Raw genomic sequence first — 20,211 nt, forward strand, 5'->3', positions numbered from 1 at the left:
CAGGAAATTATAATTCTCGGCATCTGCCTAGCTGGCTCTCGAATTTTAGGGGCAATGGTTTACTCTGTGACCTCACTACTCTGATGGGTTTTTATTAATTTTTCAGTTTGTTCAGCTTTTCACTTGTTAGGAAAGGACAGCCAGAAACCAGAAGTCCCCTCTGTTCTCTTTGTTTCCTTTGTACCACCACCCCCTGCTTTTGCTTTTCAGGGGTTAGGGGGGAGGGAGTTAAAATAAAGTGCAATAGTTTTAATTTTCAGCTTCTTCAGGTTACATTTTACTGTACAAATAGCATGAGCTTTGAAACGAGGAAAATTGATTTTGGCTATCCACTTTGTCCATGATAAATTCTCTGATCTTCTTCAGATGACTTTTCTTTGATAATACTTTTATCAAAATGAGGATAATTATTCTCCACTTGTAGGGTTGCATACAATTCTCTGTTCCCAAATATATGGATGTAAGTGCAAACACATCTTAATATGTTCAAACACATTAGATACCTTCTTCATGTTACTTTTATTTTTTTAGAGGACTTGCTCTTGGAACACTCATCTAAACCGGTTGCTTGAAAGTTCATAGGCTTGCCCGGCCGGCGTGGTTCGATGGTTGATTGTCGACCTATGAGCCAGGAGATCACGGTTTGATTCCAGTCTGGGCACATGCCCCGGTTGCAGGCTCCATCCCCAGTGGGGGGCGTGCAGGAGGCAGCTGACAAATGATTCTCTCTCATCATTGATGTTTCTACCATTCTCTTCCTCTCCCTTCCTCTCTGAAATCAGTAAAAATATATTTAAAAAATAAGTAAAGTTCATAGGCTTACTACTAGTCCATCTGTTTTCAGGGAAGTTTTATTACACAGTATGTGCTCGAAATACCCTGGGACATCCCTTTGCCTACTTGAACCGATGTTTTCCTGGGTCCCATGTCTTACCTGTTGGTTTATTTCTTCATTGTAGTGGAGCACCTTCTCAGACTCTCCCTGAAAAATGATACATAGCTGGTAAAACTTTTGAGGCCCTCTGTTTATAAATATTTTTATTCTACCCTCAATTCAGACAGTTTGGATGTGGAAATGATTCCCCTGGCAGACTGATGGCCCTGCGCCTTTGTTTTATAACTGCCTGGGAATTCATTGTCGACTCATTCCTGTTCTGCTCTCTGATGATTTTTATTTGACCTCTGCTTTTAGGTTTCCATGGATTTGTAATATTTTATATCTTTTGGGTATTTTCTCATTTATTGTGCTTTGCACATGTTGTGCCATTTGAATGTGGAAACTTTTTTTTTTAAATCAGTTTTGGAAATTCTCATGTATGTTTTAGGTAATTCCTTCACTGCGTTTAATTCTGTTAGTCAGATGTTGGGCTTTCTGATTAATCTAATTGTCTTATCTTTAAAAAAATATTTTCTTCTTTAGTTTACAGCCCTCTCTTGTGTTTTATTAATTTTCTCATACCTCATTCACATTTTTCTCACAAAGCAGCCATTCTTATGAGTATATTTTTGTTTTATGTTCTTACCAAATTGGTATCATTTTGTATGTATGGCTTTTTAACTTACATAAGTAATTTTGTTTTTTCTTTTCCTCTCACAACTGTGTTTTAAGATCCATCCACTTGTAATGTTTTCTTCTAACTTCTGTATAGCACTCAATAGGATACATCTAATTCATTTTATGTCTACTAATGAATACCCTATCTCTCATTCCCACAGATGCATAGCCTCATCCCTGTTTCCTTACAGACATTTTTGTAAGGATTTTTTTGGAATGTACACACAGAAGCTGGTTCTTAGGGCACACCTTTTGCTACTTCGTAGTGTAACATTTCTTTTTAGAAAAGTTGTACCCCCTACAGTCCCACCTGTTGTACCTACGGGTTCCTGCATCTCCACTCTACATGTAGTGTTATTCAACTTTCCAACTCTTGCCAATGATGATAGATATGATGTGATAACTTAATATTTTAATTTGCTTTTCTCTTACTACTTACGAGTTTGAAAAACCCTTCATATGCTTGCCACCCTTTTGGCTTTCCTCTTCTGTGTATTGTTGCTTCATATCCTTCACACATATATTTTCTCTTTGTTTTTCTGTGTGTTGTCTGTAGGAGATCCTTATGAAATCCTTACCAAATATGAAACCTTCGTTTCTTATCAATGTGATCACCTGGTGTGGCAGTGGTGAGGTCATTGGGAATGGGAGGGATGTGTGAATTATGCTGGGGCAGCCCACCTGGAAGGAGCCCTTTTGGAATGTCTATATGTGAGCAGATTGAGGAAAAGGGACGGGGGTGGGGGGGGGGGATGGGTTGGGGAGACTGGAGATGGTTGGGTGCAGTCACCCACAGGGCGATATTGCTGTTTACGCTGTACTAAGATTATCAACCATTTGGGTTTCTGGATACCAGGAATCAGTTGGGCCTCAGGAAACTCCTACACAGTATGTGGTTGGAATATCCTTGCATCTGTCCCTTCAGAGGCTCAGAGATTGTGATGTCACCCTGGGCTGCCGTTCTAGGCAGCGGGTAAATCTCACCACCAGGAGCGGAAGCAGGCTAGCCAGGATGGATATAGTCAGGGCTGTATCATATCCTCTCAGTGTCCACCACAGTGCCAGTTCACGAAACTTCCACATATTCTTTTAAATAGAAATGTAGCTATTGGTATTTATTACTCTTCATATTACTTTTGCTACTACTGTGCAGTCTCATGAAGGATTTTTCAAAATACACATGTAGTATTTATTTAGCTAATGGTTATTACACTAACATGATAACATATTTGTATAGGAAATTTTTCAGCATCCTGTGTGGCCATCATAACATTGGGATTGTCTTAAAAAGTCTGAAGCATAAATCCTAAATATGTGCTCCATTAATTTAAAAGAAACAGAAAAATTTTTTTACTTCCTTCATTTTAAAAATTTATATCATGGTAACATTAAAATAAAGGTTGCTAAGGCAATTGTTTAAACAAACTGTGCAGTAGTCTTTTATAGAAAAAAAAGCACAATTAGATAACACTTAGAATTTCTATTTGTGATTTTCTAAATGTTGTGGTTGAATCTATTCTTTATCTTTGGTACCCTCTTGTGGTTAGTGAAGGCATTGGTTTGGTCTGTTTTTCTTTTTAACAATTGTGTATAATTTAATATTGTTATCTGTAATATGCTTGTAGCTATAACTATTTGACAATTTTTATTATATATAATAACTTTAAGAGTAAAATTGGCACTTGGAATTTGTGCTGTAATGATTTCCTCTCCTTCCTACTTCAATGTGTGTGACGTCACCATTGTTGCTAAGCTTAAAAGCTCAGTAATAGTATGATCACTGTGCTCAGAATAAATCAGCGTAGTTTGGAAAACAGAATGTAGACCCAGAACTTATACTTTTTCCAATTCTAATTAGGCTTGGGGACTAATTTGTCCTTTATGATGATCTATATTTAAATATTTTATCATATACATACTTATCACACATACATGCCTATATATGTCTTCATTTTTAATGATTACCTAGTTAAAATGCAGTCACCATTGATTTGCAGAAAGTGTACCATTAAAATATAGCATTTTATGAATCATTCCAAGACAATAAGAAGACGTGATAGGCTCTGATGTTGTGTTTCAGTTAGTTGGAGCTTTATCCATACACCAAAAGGTTGCTGGTTTTGATTTTTGGTTAGGGCACATACCCAGGTTGTGGGTTTGGTCCCTGGTGGGGGCATGTGTGGGAGGCAACCAGTCGATGTTTCTCTCTCTCTCTCTCTCTCTCTCTCTCTCTCTCTCTCTCTCTCTCTCTCTCCCTCTCCCTCCCTCTCTCACTCCCCCTCCTTTCCTTTACTCCCTTCTTCTCTCTAAGATCATTAAAATAAAAATACGAAGTCAGTGATTATTCACAGCATTTAGTAAAGATTCATGGGTTATTTCTTTCTTCTCTCTGTAGCACTAGTTTCAGAGAAAATTCTTAGCTTGATCTCCACAACGAGTAAACAGAGACAAGAGGTAGCTGTATGGTGCTAAATGGTTAAGTCCAAACAGACTTGGCTTACAGGAGCAGTAAATCATGACTTTTTAGGGGAGAGCTTCCTTAGATTATAGTTGTCCTTCATGTGGCCTGCTCTGCAAACTCAACTCTTTAATTGTATGCTCCAGCTGAGTGAGTTTTTGTTGTCTATATCATTGGAACTGTTGAGCAGATCTTTTTTGCTGGCCCAGTGGTGTGAAGGGCCAGGGTTTGAATAAGAGTCCAGGAAGTGCTTCTGGGAATAACTTTTGTATTGCCAGGAATTCTGATGTGTGAGCCCTGAATTAACATTTCCAAAAATGCCATCGAACACTGGCTGAAAACAAAGATGCAAGTGTAGCCACCACAGCTGTGTTCTCTTCTTCAGCCAGCTTCTTCTTTTATGTACAGTGAGACATTTTAAGCCCACATTGTAAGATGAAAGTGAGTCAGTTTTATGTACTATACCATGATGCAGCTGGTTGCCCCCAAATGAGAATGTGCCATTGGGTTTGAGTTAACGCCGTTTCTGCAGAATATTCCCTTGTAACATGGATATTGACTTTTTGAGCAAATGGAATATCAATGAGGGACTGTTGTGGCCAGTGCTATAAGAGGAAGACTTTCATCTTTTCATTAAGTATTTATTGAGCTCTCTCTGAGATATTTAATTTTAAGGAGGATAGGGTATATGTAAAGGTCTGTGCTGCAATGTAGAACATGAACACCATCAGAAAGCCATGCATAAAGCTATATGAGCATTCACAAGGGAGAGAGAGTTGGTGGAGGGGACTTGTCAATGATGTCTGTTTGAGCTGGATACTAAAAATAGATATAACTCGAGTATGTTGAAATGGGAAGAAATGAGCATTTATGTCAAAGGGGAGATGGCCCAGAGAGAAAAAAGAAAAGGATGGGAGTTCAAAAGGGGCTAGTGAGAGAGACTTTTGGAGAAGTAGGTTGGACAGGCGAATGGTGGGCATGAGACACCAGTTTCAGAGTAACATCACTGAGCAGAAGGTACTATGCTCACCCAGGTGCCTGTCCCTTCAGTGGAGAGGGAGGACACGCTTCTGTCTGAGCCTTGGGCTTCCTCGCTTCCTTTCGGTTCTGCTCATTTTGGTATGTGAGTTCCTCAACAGACCTCTTTTGGATTTATTTTCAATTGTGTTTCTCTTAGTAGGACCACATGTTCTCTTTAGGTAATAAGAATCCTTGGAGGATTTAGACACCACCCCCCCCCCCCCCCGCCTTGTTTACAGGTATAATGCTGTAAAGTACAAACCTATCAGTACTTCTTAAATGGTCTAAAAGGGATTTGAACTTCTATAGCAGAAGCCTACGTGCTCTTTCCATTCAATGCTTTTCCCTCCATTCTTCCCTTTTTCCCCTCCTTGCCCCATCTGTCCATTCATCCATTCATCCATTGTTTGTTTGTTTGTTTTTGTTTTTAAAAATCTTTATTGTTGAAAGTATTACATATGCCCCTCCCTTTTTTTTTTTTTTGCTAGAAGAGGTTAATGGGGGTGGGTAGGGGACATCCATTGTTTTTAATTTACCTTTTTCAAATCCTTATGCAAATAATGAAGCAAAACATTATGCATAATAATTATGGAGATTGATTTTTTAAAGTTTATTTTTCACCCCGCTGGCGTGGCTCAGTGGTTGAGTGTCAACCTATCAACCAGGAGGTCACAGTTTGATTCCTGGTCAGGGCACATTCCTCTGAAATCAATAAAAAAATATATTCTTAAAAATTTTTTTTTAAATTACAGTTGACACACAAGCTCATATTAGTTTAAGGTGTACAATATAGTAAAGGTGGTGAAAAATAACAGTGCACGAATCTCTGGATAGGAGAAATAGGAACCTGCATTTTGAATAGGCTTAAAAGATACCTGACTCTGATTAAAGTGGTTCAGAGGTTGTCCTTCCAGAAACACTGAAATAAAAGCAAAGAGTAGTACTACTCTGGCCCATGAAATTTGAGTGTGGTTACCTAGTATTTATTTCAGAGGGGTTCATGAATGGAGAAAACATGCGTATTTATGGTTGGAGAAGATTGGATGCCCAGGCATGTCCTGTTCCTTTTAGCATTTTATTATATTCGCATTTCGATAGAAGCATGTGATAGAATGAAAGGTAAAGTTATCCTCCTTCCCCTCAAAAGGCCATCCTGGTTACAGCTACCTGTTCAAAACAAAAACATAAGTTTTAGGAGTGAGCGAAGGTTAGTTATTAGTTATGTTGAGTATGTGATACAGATGCTGCTAATCCCTTTGATTTGACTTTAAGCGGTCTGACTTAATGATTTTATGCTTTTAAAAGTCTGTTTTCTTCCTTGTTAAGAATGAGTAGTTTGAAATATCAAGTATCTTTTTGTGGCTGGGAAATAATGATTTCTGGAAAAGGCTCTGTGCCAGTGGTTCTCTAAACTGGCTATATGTTATCTCACCCGAGTCACTAAAAAGCCTAAAGGAGACATTTTCTTTATTTGAGAACCAATGTAGCCAGTCTGGCCCCTCCGTAAGAGATAGCTCCATGGCCGCCTCTGAGAGAATACGTATTCAAACGACTGTTTTATGTCCTTCTTTCTACTCTGCTTCATACAGTTTTGCACGTATTTGGAGTTCACTAATCCTTATTTTATTTGATGTTTGATGGGAGTGGTGAAAATTGTGGTGTTCTTGCCGCTCTAATTTGAATGTTTTGTTTTGTTTCGTTATTGTTATCCCCAGGATGGGAAGAAGAAGTTTGACAAGGAGAGTGAAAAATACTATTCTATTCTTGACAAACATTTAAATTTGTCTGCGAAGAAAAAGGAGTCTCATTTGCAAGAGGTAAGCTTTTCCAATAGAAAAAAGGACATTCGCATTATGTCATGTGAAGTCCAAATGTCCAAGGTAGCAGTGTCTCAGAATCTGCTATTCTTTAGTTAAAAAATGTAGATAGTTCACTGAGCATTTACTATGGACAGGCACTGTGCTGAACATTGTTCATGCCTTGTGACATTTAATATTAACCGTTCCAAATGAAAAAATAGTGTTTTCTTCAACAGTAAGAAAGAATGAAACAAAACTTTTTCATTTTCTTCTGTTGGGCATATTTTAATGGCAGAACCTACCAAATTCATGTTATAGCTTTTATGTTAAGTTGAAAATATCTGTTTTTAAGGCGTTGCCTCAACATGGGAGGGGGGGGGGATTCAATTATTTTACATCGGTTTTCTTAAAGAATAGGCAACAGAAATATTTTTCTAACCTGTATGCGTATAAGCAGTCCCGTTATTCCTTCTTTCTGAAATATCTGTCCTTCTCATTGGTAGTGTTTTAACTGTATTAGTAGAATCTTGTAGTCTTTTTACTAAGTTATAGTGCAGTTCCAGTTCTGATGAGGTATGTGTGTGTTTTTTAATGGACTTTCTTGTCATTTTCATCCTAAGAACAACAACAAAAACTCTTGACACTCCACCCATGCTTTTCCCTGGGTCTACCATGGTTGTCTCAGAGCTGCAAGATGGGAGTCAGGCGGTCGCACCCTGGGCTCCACACCTTCACAGGGAACCATAGGAGGCCGCCACGCGGAGTCTCCCATCACGTCTCCCTCCTCTCTCTGTACTTGGGCGGTGTCACTGTCCAGAACCGCTTCTGAACGCCTCATCCCGATCCAGCGGAGCCAACGAGCGCTTTTCCAATTCAGCCTGGTCCTCTGCTCTCTGGTTCTTTCTGCTGTTTTTCTTACCTCCGCATCCAGCCACGGGGCTGCCTGACGGGGCTGCCTGACGAGTCAGAGCATGATTAGAGTTCCCCCGCGTCGAAAAGCCACGGGAGGGTTATTTTGCTTCTGGTTCCTTTTTTCTACACTTTCATGTTCTCATTGAGGGAATTGAATTTCTTCATTTCAATGTATTTCATATTGGGAAGTTCTTTTATTTAAACATGAGTTCATTATAACTTATATTGTGTTACTAGCACCTGCTATTAAAAGAAGGATAATTGAACATACAATTGTGTGCCCATGGAAAGGTTTTGTAGCTAAATGAAATGGGAGAAAAAAACAAACTGTCATTAAGAAAAATGAGTATTTTAAATTTTCAATGGCATAGTTAATTTTATGAGGTATTATATTTACAATTTAATATTCCATTAACATGTCCCATACTACTACTACTACTACTACTTCTTCTCCTCCACCCCCACCCCCCCCCACCCCCCTTCTTGACTCTTCTCTTTACTCCATGCTTTGGCTATGTTAACCTTTGATCTTGCCCAAATTATTCAAGTCTGGGCATACCTCTGGACCTTTGCACTTATTGTTTGTTCTACTTAGAAAGCTCTTATTAAGCCTACATCATTTCATCCTCACTTCCTTCCTCCCTCCCCTCCTTCCTTCCCCCTACCCCCTTCCTTCCTTCCTTCTTTCCTTCCTTCCTTCCTTCCTTCCTTCCTTCCTTCCTTCCTTCCTTCCTTCTTTCTTTCCTTCTTCTTAAGTTTTATCCCTGCCCATTCCCCTGCCCCCCTGACTCTGGCAACCACCAATCTGTTCTCTTATCTCTGAACTTTTATTTACTTATTTTCTTGGGGTTCCACATATAAGAGAGATCATATGGTATTTCTCTTTTTTTTGTCTGATTTTTCATTTAGCATTATGCCCTCAAGGTCCATCCAGGTTGTCAAAATAGAAAGATTTTATTTACTTATTTTGGCTGACCAGTGTTCATTATTTATTTATTTATTCATTCATCTATGGACATTTAGGTTTTTTCCATATTTTGGCTATTGTAAATAACTCCTCAATGAACATGGGGCTGCATACATTTTTTTGAGTTAGAGTTTTGGTTTTCTTCAGATAAATGCCGAAAGTGAAGTTGCTGAATCATAATGTAGTTCTGTTTTTTTATTTTTTATTTTTAATAACCTCCATAATGTTTTTCATAGTGACTGCACCAATTTAGATTTTTACCAACATTTGTTACTGCTTGTCTTTTTTATTATGGCAATTCTAACAGGTGTGAGGTAATATCTCATTGTGGTTTTGATTTGCATTTGCATTTCCCCAATGATTAATGATGTTGAGCATCTTTTCATGTCTCTGTCAGTCAATCTGTAAGTCTTTTTTTTTGGTAAAAATGTTTATTCAGATCATCTATTTTTTTAATAGGATTGTTTGTTTTTTCCTCTTGAGTTGTATGAGTTCTTTATGTTTTTGATATTAGCCCCTTATCTCATATATGATTTGCAAATATTTTCTTCTATTTAGTACATTGCCTTTTCCTTTGCTGCGTAGAGGCTTTGTAAAAAATATTTTTATTGAATTTTAGGGACAGAGGAAGGGAGAGGGAGAAAGAAACATCGATGTGAGAGTGGGACATTTGTCAGCTGCCTCCTGCATGCGTCCTACCTGGAATCGAGCCTGCAACACAGGGCATATACCCTGACCAGAACTGAACCAGCCGCCTTTTGGTGCAGCTGAGCCACACTGGCCAGGGCTGTGAAAAGCTTTTTAGTTTGATGTCGTCCCGCTTATTTGTTTTTGCTTTTGTTGCCTTTGCTTTTGGTTTGAGATTCAAAAAATCATCACCAAGATCTCTGTCAAGGAGCTTATCACCTACGTTTTTCTTCTAAGCATTTATGATTGTAGGTCTTATGTTCAAGTCTTTGACCCATTTGAGCTAATTTTTGGAATGGTGTAAGATAGTGATCGAGTTTCATTCTTCTGCATCTGGCTGTCCAGTTTTCCCAGCACCATTTGTTGATGACACTGTTCTTTCCCCATTGTATATTCTGGTTTCTTTTTCATAAATCTATTGACCATTTATGCATGGGTTTATTTCTGGGCTCTGTTCTGTTCCATTCATCTGTTTGTCTGTTTTTATGCCAATACCATACTGTTTTTTAAATATAGCATTGTAATACAGTTTGAAAACTGGGAGCACAGTATCTTTAGCTTTGTTCTCTCTCGATATTGCTTTGACTGTCTGGGATATTTTGTGCTTCCATACAAATTTAATATTATATTCACCTGTTCCATATTTCTTAAATGCTCACATTTCTCTAAACATTGCACTAGAATAAGCCTAAGAGCACACGCACACACTCACACACTTCTTTTCCAGGAGGCACAGCCCACAACACAGCACAGTTGTGCCATCGCGGCTCCTCGGAGCACATAATGTACACAAGGAAAAATGTGGCGTGGGTTTTTTGTTTGCACTACGCTTCCAGGAATCAAGTTCTCTCATAGGGAGATGCTGCCACACGTGTATTTAGTTTTGTAACATGGTATTAAAAGACATCTGTTCCTGTCCTTCTGTCAGCACCAGACTTGTTAAGTTGCTCTCAGAAAGACCCCTCTGTGCCTTCTCTCTGACTCCTCAGGGAAATCGGTGGCTGCCATTTCCAGGACGGAACTAGGGATCAGCCTGTGTTGATAAAGCTCCAAGACCACCTTTCAGGTGGATCATTGGAATAACAGAGTTGGAAACAGACTTGTCAATACAATAGACTTTACAGCACATAGCAAGTAGTAATATTTAATATGTGAGCAGCTTAATGTCTTCCTAAGCATAAAATAAGAGGAAGAGATTATAAAGGAAATGTGGAAAGATCAGAATGCATAAAATCATGTCTGTTTCATAAGACATTAAGTCAAATTAAAAGGCAAAGTATCAGGGAATTTATATAGCATATGACATAGGATTACCATCACTCATACATAAGATGTTTTTGCAAATCAGTGTAAAAAAGGTAGTCTTCAGTTAAAAAAATGAGTTCAAAATATTAATGGGTATTTCATTAAAGAAGAAATGTAAACCATAGTGAATATGGTTCAGTTTCAATGTTATATATTAAAATACAATGCAGATTAATAATAGCAGCAGGATGTTAGTTTAATTTATTAAAATATATCCACTGTTAGTGATGATATGGGAAAACAAGCACACTTTTGCTTCTCTGGTAGAAACAAATTTATTCAATTATTCTTGAGATAAATTTGATGACATGTTTCAACAAATTTGAAATGTAAAAGATCGTTGAAATGATTTCTGTTGATAGGAATTTACCCAAGAGAAATGGTCAAAATGAGCATAAAAATAAATTGTGGTGTTGATGTAAGATAACTCTTGCAATGCAAAAATTTAGAAATATCTGAAATGGCACAAAAGAATGATTGGTGCCTAGCTGTAGTGTGGCTCAGTTGGCTGAGCATCTTCCTATGCACCGAAAGGTTGCTGGTTCAATTCCTGGTTAGTACACATACCTGGGTTGTGGGTTCAGTCCCCAGTCTGGGAGTGTGTGGAAGGCGACCAATCAATGTTTCTCTCCCACATCAATGTTTCTTTCTCTCTCCCTTCCTCTCTGTAAGCATGCCCTTGGGTGAGGGTTAAAAAAAGAAAAAGAATAATGATTCTTATAATCTTTACATTTCTCTGCTATAGTAATGAGTAATGAATAAACTTATAATAATGAATCTGTAATACTTTTATAATTAGGAGAAAAGAAATCCTTTGAGAAACCCAGAAATTGGCTTTTCACATATCTCTAAGTATGCTTTGACTAGAATCCTCTTATCCCTGCCTCCTAAAGAAAGGGAATCCCTTAGTTTCTACCCTTATTCCTCTATTCATATCCTTAATTTTGTGTCCCCGGCATCTCTTCCATTTCCGTACTTTCTTTATAACACCCCGATAAGCATCTCAGGGCGTGATTTCATCATGCTGACCAACTTCCCGCTGCTCGGGACTTTACCTCTTCTTACTAATACATTGAAATCTCACATATCACCATTTTCTCAAATTTGTTCCTACTTCTCATTTCTTTAATTCTGTAATGCTGGTGTTTCGCATACCAAAATTATTTTTGACCTTTTTCCCCTCCTTTCTCACACCCTCGTCCTTGTTTCTCACATCCTTCAGCTTCTCTTTCTTACTGAGGTATACCGACATCTTCACCCCTACTAAATAAGAGGTCTCCACAGTCACAGGCACCCAGCCGCACCATTGAATCAGTATATTCTCTACTGTCCTCACGTTAATCTCCCTGGAATTCTTTCTGATCAACCAAAACATAACTTTTCTGGACTCTGTTCCCTCACTCAGATTCTTCTCCTTTTTTCTCCACTTACTCTAAACTCCCCATTCTTCAGTCCAGCTTAAATCATTTTTCCTCTGGGAATGAGGGTGTGTGTGTGTGTGTGTGTGTGTGTGTGTGTGTGTGTGTGTCTCTGTTTTGAATCAGATCGCTTATTGTAAGTGGGGAGTAATTTAGGTTTCTGCAGAACTATATGGTTTTCTTATGTAATTAACTTGGTTTCTCACTAGGATGACTTTACTGTCCCCTTTTGCCTTGTAAACAATAGTTTATACCTGTTGTTTGGGCATAATTATTACTGGTGCTCCCTTTCAGTTTAAAAAGTTTGGACAGTAAATTATATGGTTATCCTATTTATCCAGTACTGAATACAGAGCAACAGCTGCCAGTGGGTTTATAAGCAACTGTCTGCCAGTGAATAACACACCGTATGAGCTTAAGTACAAACAGGATTCATCCCAAGTAAAGAATGTCTTTCAAAAAAATCTTGTACTGAAGAGAAATTAAGCTGTTATATTCTCTAAGCACTGTACATTCTAGATGACCTTTCAAAGCAGGCTTGGTACAACAAATGCATCTAGATGCGAGGTGATGGGAATTTAAGCAGGTTTGGAATTCATCTAGATTGGAGGTGATGGGAAATATCGATAATTGGCAGGTGGCAACAGTCATCTTTCCTCTTTTATCCTTCTTGGTGCCCCCACACCCCTTTGGTGAGATGGACTTGTGCAAGGCCAATGAGTTTCTGAGGAAATGACGTAAAACCCCCAGATTTCATGCTTTGCTAGGACTCATGGCTGGGGTTTATTGCAGTGAAAAGATATGAAGAAAACTCAGCAAAGGATGCATAGGGTGAAGTCTGGGGTAAAACCAGGCATGAGCTTCCGCGAGTCCTTTCCCAGTGGAGACATACAGGACACACTTAATTCCACTAGTAATAAGTCGTGAAGAAAACATGTGAAATGTTGTCTCTTAGAAACTCAATATAGACCGAGTACCCATGGTTTTTTACTGGGAGGTGGTCACATAGGCACCTTCTGCTTGTCATGGACCCAAATTCCAGAGTCCCAGAAGAAATGCAGGTGTTTAAAGTAAACCATATTGCTTGCACAAATTGTTTTGACATAGTGAACTACGCTTATCAATTAGGGTGGTGGGAACTCTCCCAAAATCAACATTCCCAGATGCAGCCAAGGGCCAGCCTGCGAGCAGGCCTTCCAGGACAGCCTCCGCGCCTGCTGTGCGCTTTGCTTCACAGCTTTGTTGACCAGAAATAATCACATACGTCGTAAAGGTGGCTGGACGTTCTAGTTTGTTCCCATGCGCCAGTCAACACAGTCAATGCCGATATCTTTTCAAGTAGATAGTAAGACCTTCAGAAGTAACTTGTGGAATAGAATGCTGTCGCTGAGACTAAAAATATTCTTCTGGCCCTGCCAACAGTGGTGTCCTGGAGTTCTCTCTTGGAGAGCCGACTTTCTCATCTCTTTCGAACTCCCTCATTCACTGATGTTGGGTTTGTGGTTTGGAACTGGCTGTTTGGGGAATATTTACACCACAGAAACCAGCCAGTACTGCAAATCCAGCTTCCCCCCGCGACAGCCAGCTGCTACACATTTATTAACATACCACTAAGTATACCTCCTTACCCTTCTTTCTATAAATAGTGTGCTCTTCTAAGCTGTGGTAAGAAAATGCTGATTGCCTTTGTGTTGATGTGTAGATCTTGTCTTGTTTAGAAATTATCTTTGGAAGCTTCTGGCTCACATTTCCTACCTGATTTATATATTCTTTTTGTATATTGGTTTAGAAAGTTGGAACGCTCAACTTTAAAAAACTCCCTATTGAGCTGCTTATAATACTGGGTTATTTTTAATTATATGAATAAATGCATAGTGTATATAATTATTTTTAAAGGCATTTCAAGTGAAGTTTTAAGATGCTATGATGTCCAAGCCACTAAACCTAATTTTATCTTTTTTTTAAAGCTTCTCTTTGTGAAATTGTCATTATAAAATAGCTCCAAAGTTATATTCTATTCCCAAATAGTTGTTGGCAGATACTTTGTATTCCAGAGAGCCCCCCCCCCTTTTTTTTTTCATCTGCTTTTAGTAATCTCAGCTGGCAGTGGGGAGTATGTAACTGGGCGTGAAAAGTAAAATCATGACTCTCTCTTTTTTTTTTAATTGATTTTTTTAGAGAGGGGGAGGGAGGAGAGAAGGAGAGAGAGAGAAACATCCATGTGAGAGAGATACATCATTGGTTGCCTCCCATACTCTCCCTGACCAGGGTTTGAACCAACTTGGGTATGTCCCCTGACTGGGAATCAAACCCATGACCTTCCATTGCATGGGAGGATGCTCCAATTGACCGATTCACACAGGCCAGGGCTTGCCTCTCTGTTAAATAAAAATCAGTTTAAAAAATGGCATAGGAGGGTGGTAGTGGGCATAGAAGAGGGGAGAGAGGTGACATAAAAAAATAAAATGAAATTATCTCAATAACCATTTTCTTACACTTTATCGATCAAACCTTACTGTGTTCATGAAGAGTAAATGTGCATGGCACTGATGGAGTATGAATCACTGGGTTAGAACCGTGGAAATTTTTTGGCTCTGCCATCAGTCTTATCTTTCTAAGGGATTACCTAATGATGTGGCTTGCTGCTTAATATTCTCAGATAATTTGTCCTCAGTTAAATCCCAATTTGCTATGCAGTGTTCAAGGTCTTTGACAGTGTGATGCTAATCTTACTTCTCCTTCCTTCCCTCCACTTCTGTACTCTGTTGGCAAACCCTGTCAAACTCGTTCATGGGTCTTTGCTTTTTTATGGGAGTGGCTCTTTTTTTTTTTTTTTTTTTTTAAATCTTTGACTACTCACTGCCAGTTGTTCATCTTAAAATTCAACTCAAACCACTACCATTTCCTCCCAGAACTTAAAGCTCTTTTTTTTTTATGATCCTGTAGATTTTCAAATACTTTTATATACCTCTTCTGCAGTATTTTAAAAAATGATCTGCGTGTTGTATGCTTACTCTGTTGTTGCAACTACATCACCCCATATACTATAGTTCTTATGGACAAGGGCTGTGTTTTCCTAAGTCTCTGTTTGCCCAGGACATAGTAATAATTGCTATATTAAAACTTTTGGCGGGACTTAATTTTTAATAAAGATTTCAGAATGGAACAGGAGTTGAGCTCCTCTCTAATACAGAACCATTAATAATGACTCCCTGTGTCATGGTTTGCCTTTTTGCACTCTTCAGGCAGATACACAAATTGACCGAGAACATCAAAACTTCTACGAAGCATCGCTAGAATATGTCTTTAAAATTCAAGAAGTTCAAGAAAAAAAGAAGTTTGAATTTGTCGAACCAGTAAGTTTTAATTTCCCTTTAAAAGAGTAAGTCCAGTATATCCTGTGGGAAAATATTGCCGTGTTTTCCTGTTGAAAATTATGATTTTTAAAAATTAAAAAGGGAGACGGGAATGTGGGAGGAGCAAATAGGTGGGCACTTTTAGGGCAGAAAAGCTACTGTATGAAACTGTGATGGTGGACACATGTCATTACAAATTTGTGAAAACCCATAGAATGTACAACACAGACTGAATCCCTATAATGTAAACTATAGATTTTATTAATAATGATGTGTCAGATTGTCATTTGTAACAAGTTTTCCTCACTAATGCAAGATGTTAATGACAGGGAAACTGTTTGAATAGGGGCTCAGGGAGTGTTTTAATAAATTAAAAACTGTTCTAAAATAGCCCACTGATTTGAAAAAATTAAGAATAGACGGGTGTGTATGACATATACCTAAGCAAATACACCTCCCCACTGAAGTGGCCCATGCGCCAACGCTTTAGGTGAAGGGAGAAAGCATAGGCTACATTTCTTCCCTGGTTCCCGCCACCGCCTTGCAAGGCTGGGGCTTGTCTGACTTTCCAATGAAGTCATTTATTTGGCTAAGTCAGTGTGAAAAGTAATGGATTCCCTAATGTAAACCGCATTACAGAAATAAACAGGTGGCTGGTCTTTATAGGCTTACTTCATTTTCTTCCCAAGTAATACCCTCATGTTACAGTATTGGCTAAAGGGGCATATTCAGGAGGTATCATCTGGGATGAATAAAGGTAAGTTCTACAGTCAAGATTGCCTTCCGTTAATAGATAATGCTTAGTTCCCATGAGATGAGAGGACAGTGATAGTAAAATATATTAAGTAATCAAATATATAACATAAGCCATACTTTTCTTCCTATGTCAGTCATTCTGTGGAAAAAAAAATGTATTTGTAATCAGAAAACACATTCTTCCTATTTTAGAGGAAGTGATAAGGAAAAGGGAAGGAAAAACACACTTCAAAATATATTTGCCAAATGTATTTCCCGATGGAAACCCTTCTGTGATGCCCTAAAGATGATGGGAAACCGAGACAGTGGAGGCTGGGCAGTGTCCAGTCCCTGTGTGGCTCAGCACCCTGCTTCCCTCCCCTCCATCAGCTGGAGCCACCCGACTTCCCGCTGTCAACTGGGCCCTGGGCAAGTCTATAGGGCCAGCCCCTCAGCTAAAGGGATTTAGGGAACTAGAAGCCACACGCAGGCTCCGGGAATTAACTTTTACCTCTTGTTTGAGATAGCAGCCTTAAGCTCAAGTTCTGATTGCCAAACAGCTTAGTCCTTAAACCCCTTGGAATGACTTGGTAACCCCTGTTTAGTAGATGCTTTGAGGATCTGATTCAACTTTTCTCCGACGGCCTTCTGAAGCTCATCTGAGGTCCATGGTAGCTGGTCAGCCTAGCAGCCCCTAGGCTGGGTAGATAACCAGTACTTAGCATTACTACTCCCTTCTCATGGACTAAGTTCTGCCTCCAGTCCTACCAGGGTTTTGAAGGCCCCCCTACTCGCTAGAAGGCTTCCTCTTGGGGGATGACCTCTTGGGATTTCCAAATTTTAGCTCTTCTTGACAGTAAACTGCTGGAGTACCCCCTTCGTTCTGACAGTTTTCCTTCACACTCCTTCCTTTCCCGTTCCCATTGCCTTCGCATACTGTGCTCGTGTGCCGCACGGTTCTTCCTCACCTGGAATGACCCCTTTACGCCTGCCGTCATCCCTCTCCATCTGGATCCCTCTCTCCCGCTTCTGGGGGGCATGCGGGGAGCCCATTTTCCCATCAGAGCTTCTGTTCATGGCCCATCCTGTCTGGGAACAGGGAGCTAGACCATTCTGCCCTGTGACATCAGGTCTCTAAGGGGAAGGCTGTAAAATCGTGTGCTCACAGGTGACAGAAGGAACGGTAAGAATTTGTGAACTGCTGCCATCATACACGTAGAGGAGTGGAAACTGTCCACCTGTTGAAACGAGTTTTCTTCCTTCTCTCTACCATTTCTCAAAGTGGGACGGTCTGAAGCCGCCTGTAATGCATGCCTTTCCTGTGACACCACAGTCAAAATCGATGTTTAAATCTGTCTTCCTTCCAAACTATTTTCTTGGCTGCTGTGTTTTTCCTATTAGAATGTCTGGCCAAACCAAACAGTACTGTCAGTTTAGTCTCGTTTTCATTTCTAGCTGCAAAGTCTCTTCCGTGGGGTTTTACTTAATTTCCATTTCAATAATGAGAAGAATAGGATTGGGAGCAATGAAACATGGGCATTTGCTCTTTAGGTTATGCATTTACAAATTAATTTGGAGGAAAAGAGTTTTTAAAATTTCAAAAACAAAGCTCCCAGGAGCGACAGACGTAAAAACACATGAGGATACTTCAATATCTTTGCAGTTTTTGTTCTGCAGAAATCCAATTCCTGTTGCATCACTGTTCACATTGCACAAATCTAGCAGTCTATTCCAGTTAGCCCAGATTTATTTATCAAGGACTAGAGTAAAGCAAAATACCCCTGGGATGTGTCTTATCTCAGAGATTGTAAGGTAACAAGTAGATAATATAAATACTCCTGGTGATATGCATTAAATAACTTCCTTTATGATGAGCATTTGAGATTATTTTACATTGCTTCAATTAATATCAAGACCCCATTACTTGTGATAAAACTTCAGCAGAACATATAGGTGGTATCAGAAATAAATATTCATACAGGGTCATTATTTCAAGGAAAAGCTCGGGGAAAATGCCCAAACATGGAAAAAAGGGGACATTTACATGTTTTTAAACAATGAACTACATCTGCAGGTTTGAAAGTTAAATCTTTTTGTGTTCTTTTTCAATATGATTGGATAGCTTTCATATAGAAAATTTAATTTAAAGGTAAATCAAAGTGAGCAAATTAGACAATGTCATTTTTTAAAAAGCTCTGTAGGACTAAAGGTTAAATTTCGATCCTGCTGAAAATCTAAGAGCATTCATCGTATAAAAATGAAACAACAGATCTCTCTTTAGGTCATATACCTTAAAATAAAATCTGTGCTGGCCCTTTTATTTAGTTCTAGTTCCTGTTATTAAAACATCTGCAATTTACAGTAGTAGTTGGACAGTTAATAGAATTTTGGAAAAGTAAGAAAAATACATTTTATTTGTTTGGTTGACTCATCCCCTTGAACTTCATTTCAGAAATCCATCATGGGAAGGCTTGGTCCGAACGTAGCTTCAGCTGGGCTTTAATTACCTTGTTGCCTGCATTGCCTTCTTCCTTCCTATTGATCGAAAGAGATAAGCTGACTTTATCGTATCGCTCAATGCTTCTGTCCCTTTCCCACAGAAGGTTCTGTCCGGCCACTTTATCTGAATGTCATCCCTTTGAATGTGTAGAAATCCGCCTTCAGGAACTCCAATGGTTCTTCACTGCTGAGGCAGTGTTATATAGCCACAACTTCAGAGTTTTAGCTTTTTAAATGGAATTGAATCCGTTACATCTCTGTCTATTCATTTGTTCTTCCGTCCTTCTTTCGTCATCCTGCTTTACACGTTGTCAGCCCAGGCCACAGCTGACCAACCTCTTTCTACCCTTGGCCCTCTTTTCTCTTCACATTCCTCATTTATTTGGTTAGATTTTGATACCCCCTCATTTCTTCTCAGTAAACTCCTCTGAATATACGTTAGAGTTAAAATACTTCATAGTCGTTTTGAGGCTATCCTCTAAGATATTTCCCTCTAAGTTGCCTCCAATTAAGGAACAGCGGAGGCTGCAGGCTTAAAAGGCCAGGCACTTGTGAGAATGGATGCCTCCTTGCCTTGCCCTACTTTCCCAATCTTCTCAGGAGTTTCAGTGGACAAACATAGAGGAATACTACGATTTTTATTTCTTCTAGAGCATGCCAGTGCTTTGCATATGGGAAATGTTTATTTTTATTTTATTTTACAACAGTATTATTGGGATGTAATTCACATAGCATGCATACATTGTGCCCATTTTTAGTTCATGTTGCTTGATGGTGTGAAGTAGGCATTCAATTTCATTCTTTTACATTTGTCTATCCAGTGGTCCAAGAATCACTGATTGAAAAGACTATTCTTGATTCATTTTATCGTCTTGGTACCCTTGTTGGAAATAAGTTCACCATAGATATGTGGGTTTATTTCTAGACCAGGGGTGGGCAAACTTTTTGACTCGAGGGCCACAATGGGTTCTTAAACTGGACCGGAGGGCCGGAACAAAAGCATGGATGGAGTGTTTGTGTGAACTAATATAAATTCAAAGTAAACATCATTACATAAAAGGGTACGGTCTTTATTTTTTTTTAGTTTTATTCATTTCAAATGGGCCGGATCCAGCCCGTGGGCCGTAGTTTGCCCATGGCTGTTCTAGACTCTCTTCCAATTCTCTTTCATTGTTTATAGGACTGTCATTGAACTAGTATCGCACAGTTGATTACTATTGCATTGCACTAAGTTCGAAAATAAACTACTTTTTTCATCTTTTCAACATTAGTTTGACTGATTTAGGTTTGTTGCTATTCCATATGAATTTTAGACTCAGCTTATCCATTATTATAAAGAAGTCAGCTGGGCTTCTGACAGGGATTTCATTACATCTGCACATCAATTTGGGGAATATTGCCATCTTAACAATATTGTCTTCCCATCCATGAACATGAAATATTTTCCTTTTATATAGACCTTCTTTAAGACCTTTCAACAGCATTTTGTACTTTGCAAAT

General features: G+C 38.9%; 1 protein-coding gene across 1 annotated transcript in view; it reads left to right on the forward strand.

Moving 5' to 3' along the window:
• ARHGAP42 (Rho GTPase activating protein 42) overlaps nt 1–20,211 on the forward strand; it is a 250,570-nt gene that overhangs the window by 175,303 nt on the left and 55,056 nt on the right. The window contains exons 5-6 of the mRNA XM_081098747.1: nt 6,749–6,850; nt 15,367–15,477. Of these exons, the coding sequence (XP_080954873.1) occupies nt 6,749–6,850; nt 15,367–15,477 (213 nt within the window). The remainder of the gene's footprint in view (nt 1–6,748; nt 6,851–15,366; nt 15,478–20,211) is intronic.

The sequence above is a fragment of the Myotis nattereri genome (genome assembly GCF_964212035.1).
Source record: "Myotis nattereri genome assembly, chromosome: 9".
Classification (NCBI taxonomy): Eukaryota; Metazoa; Chordata; class Mammalia; order Chiroptera; family Vespertilionidae; genus Myotis; species Myotis nattereri.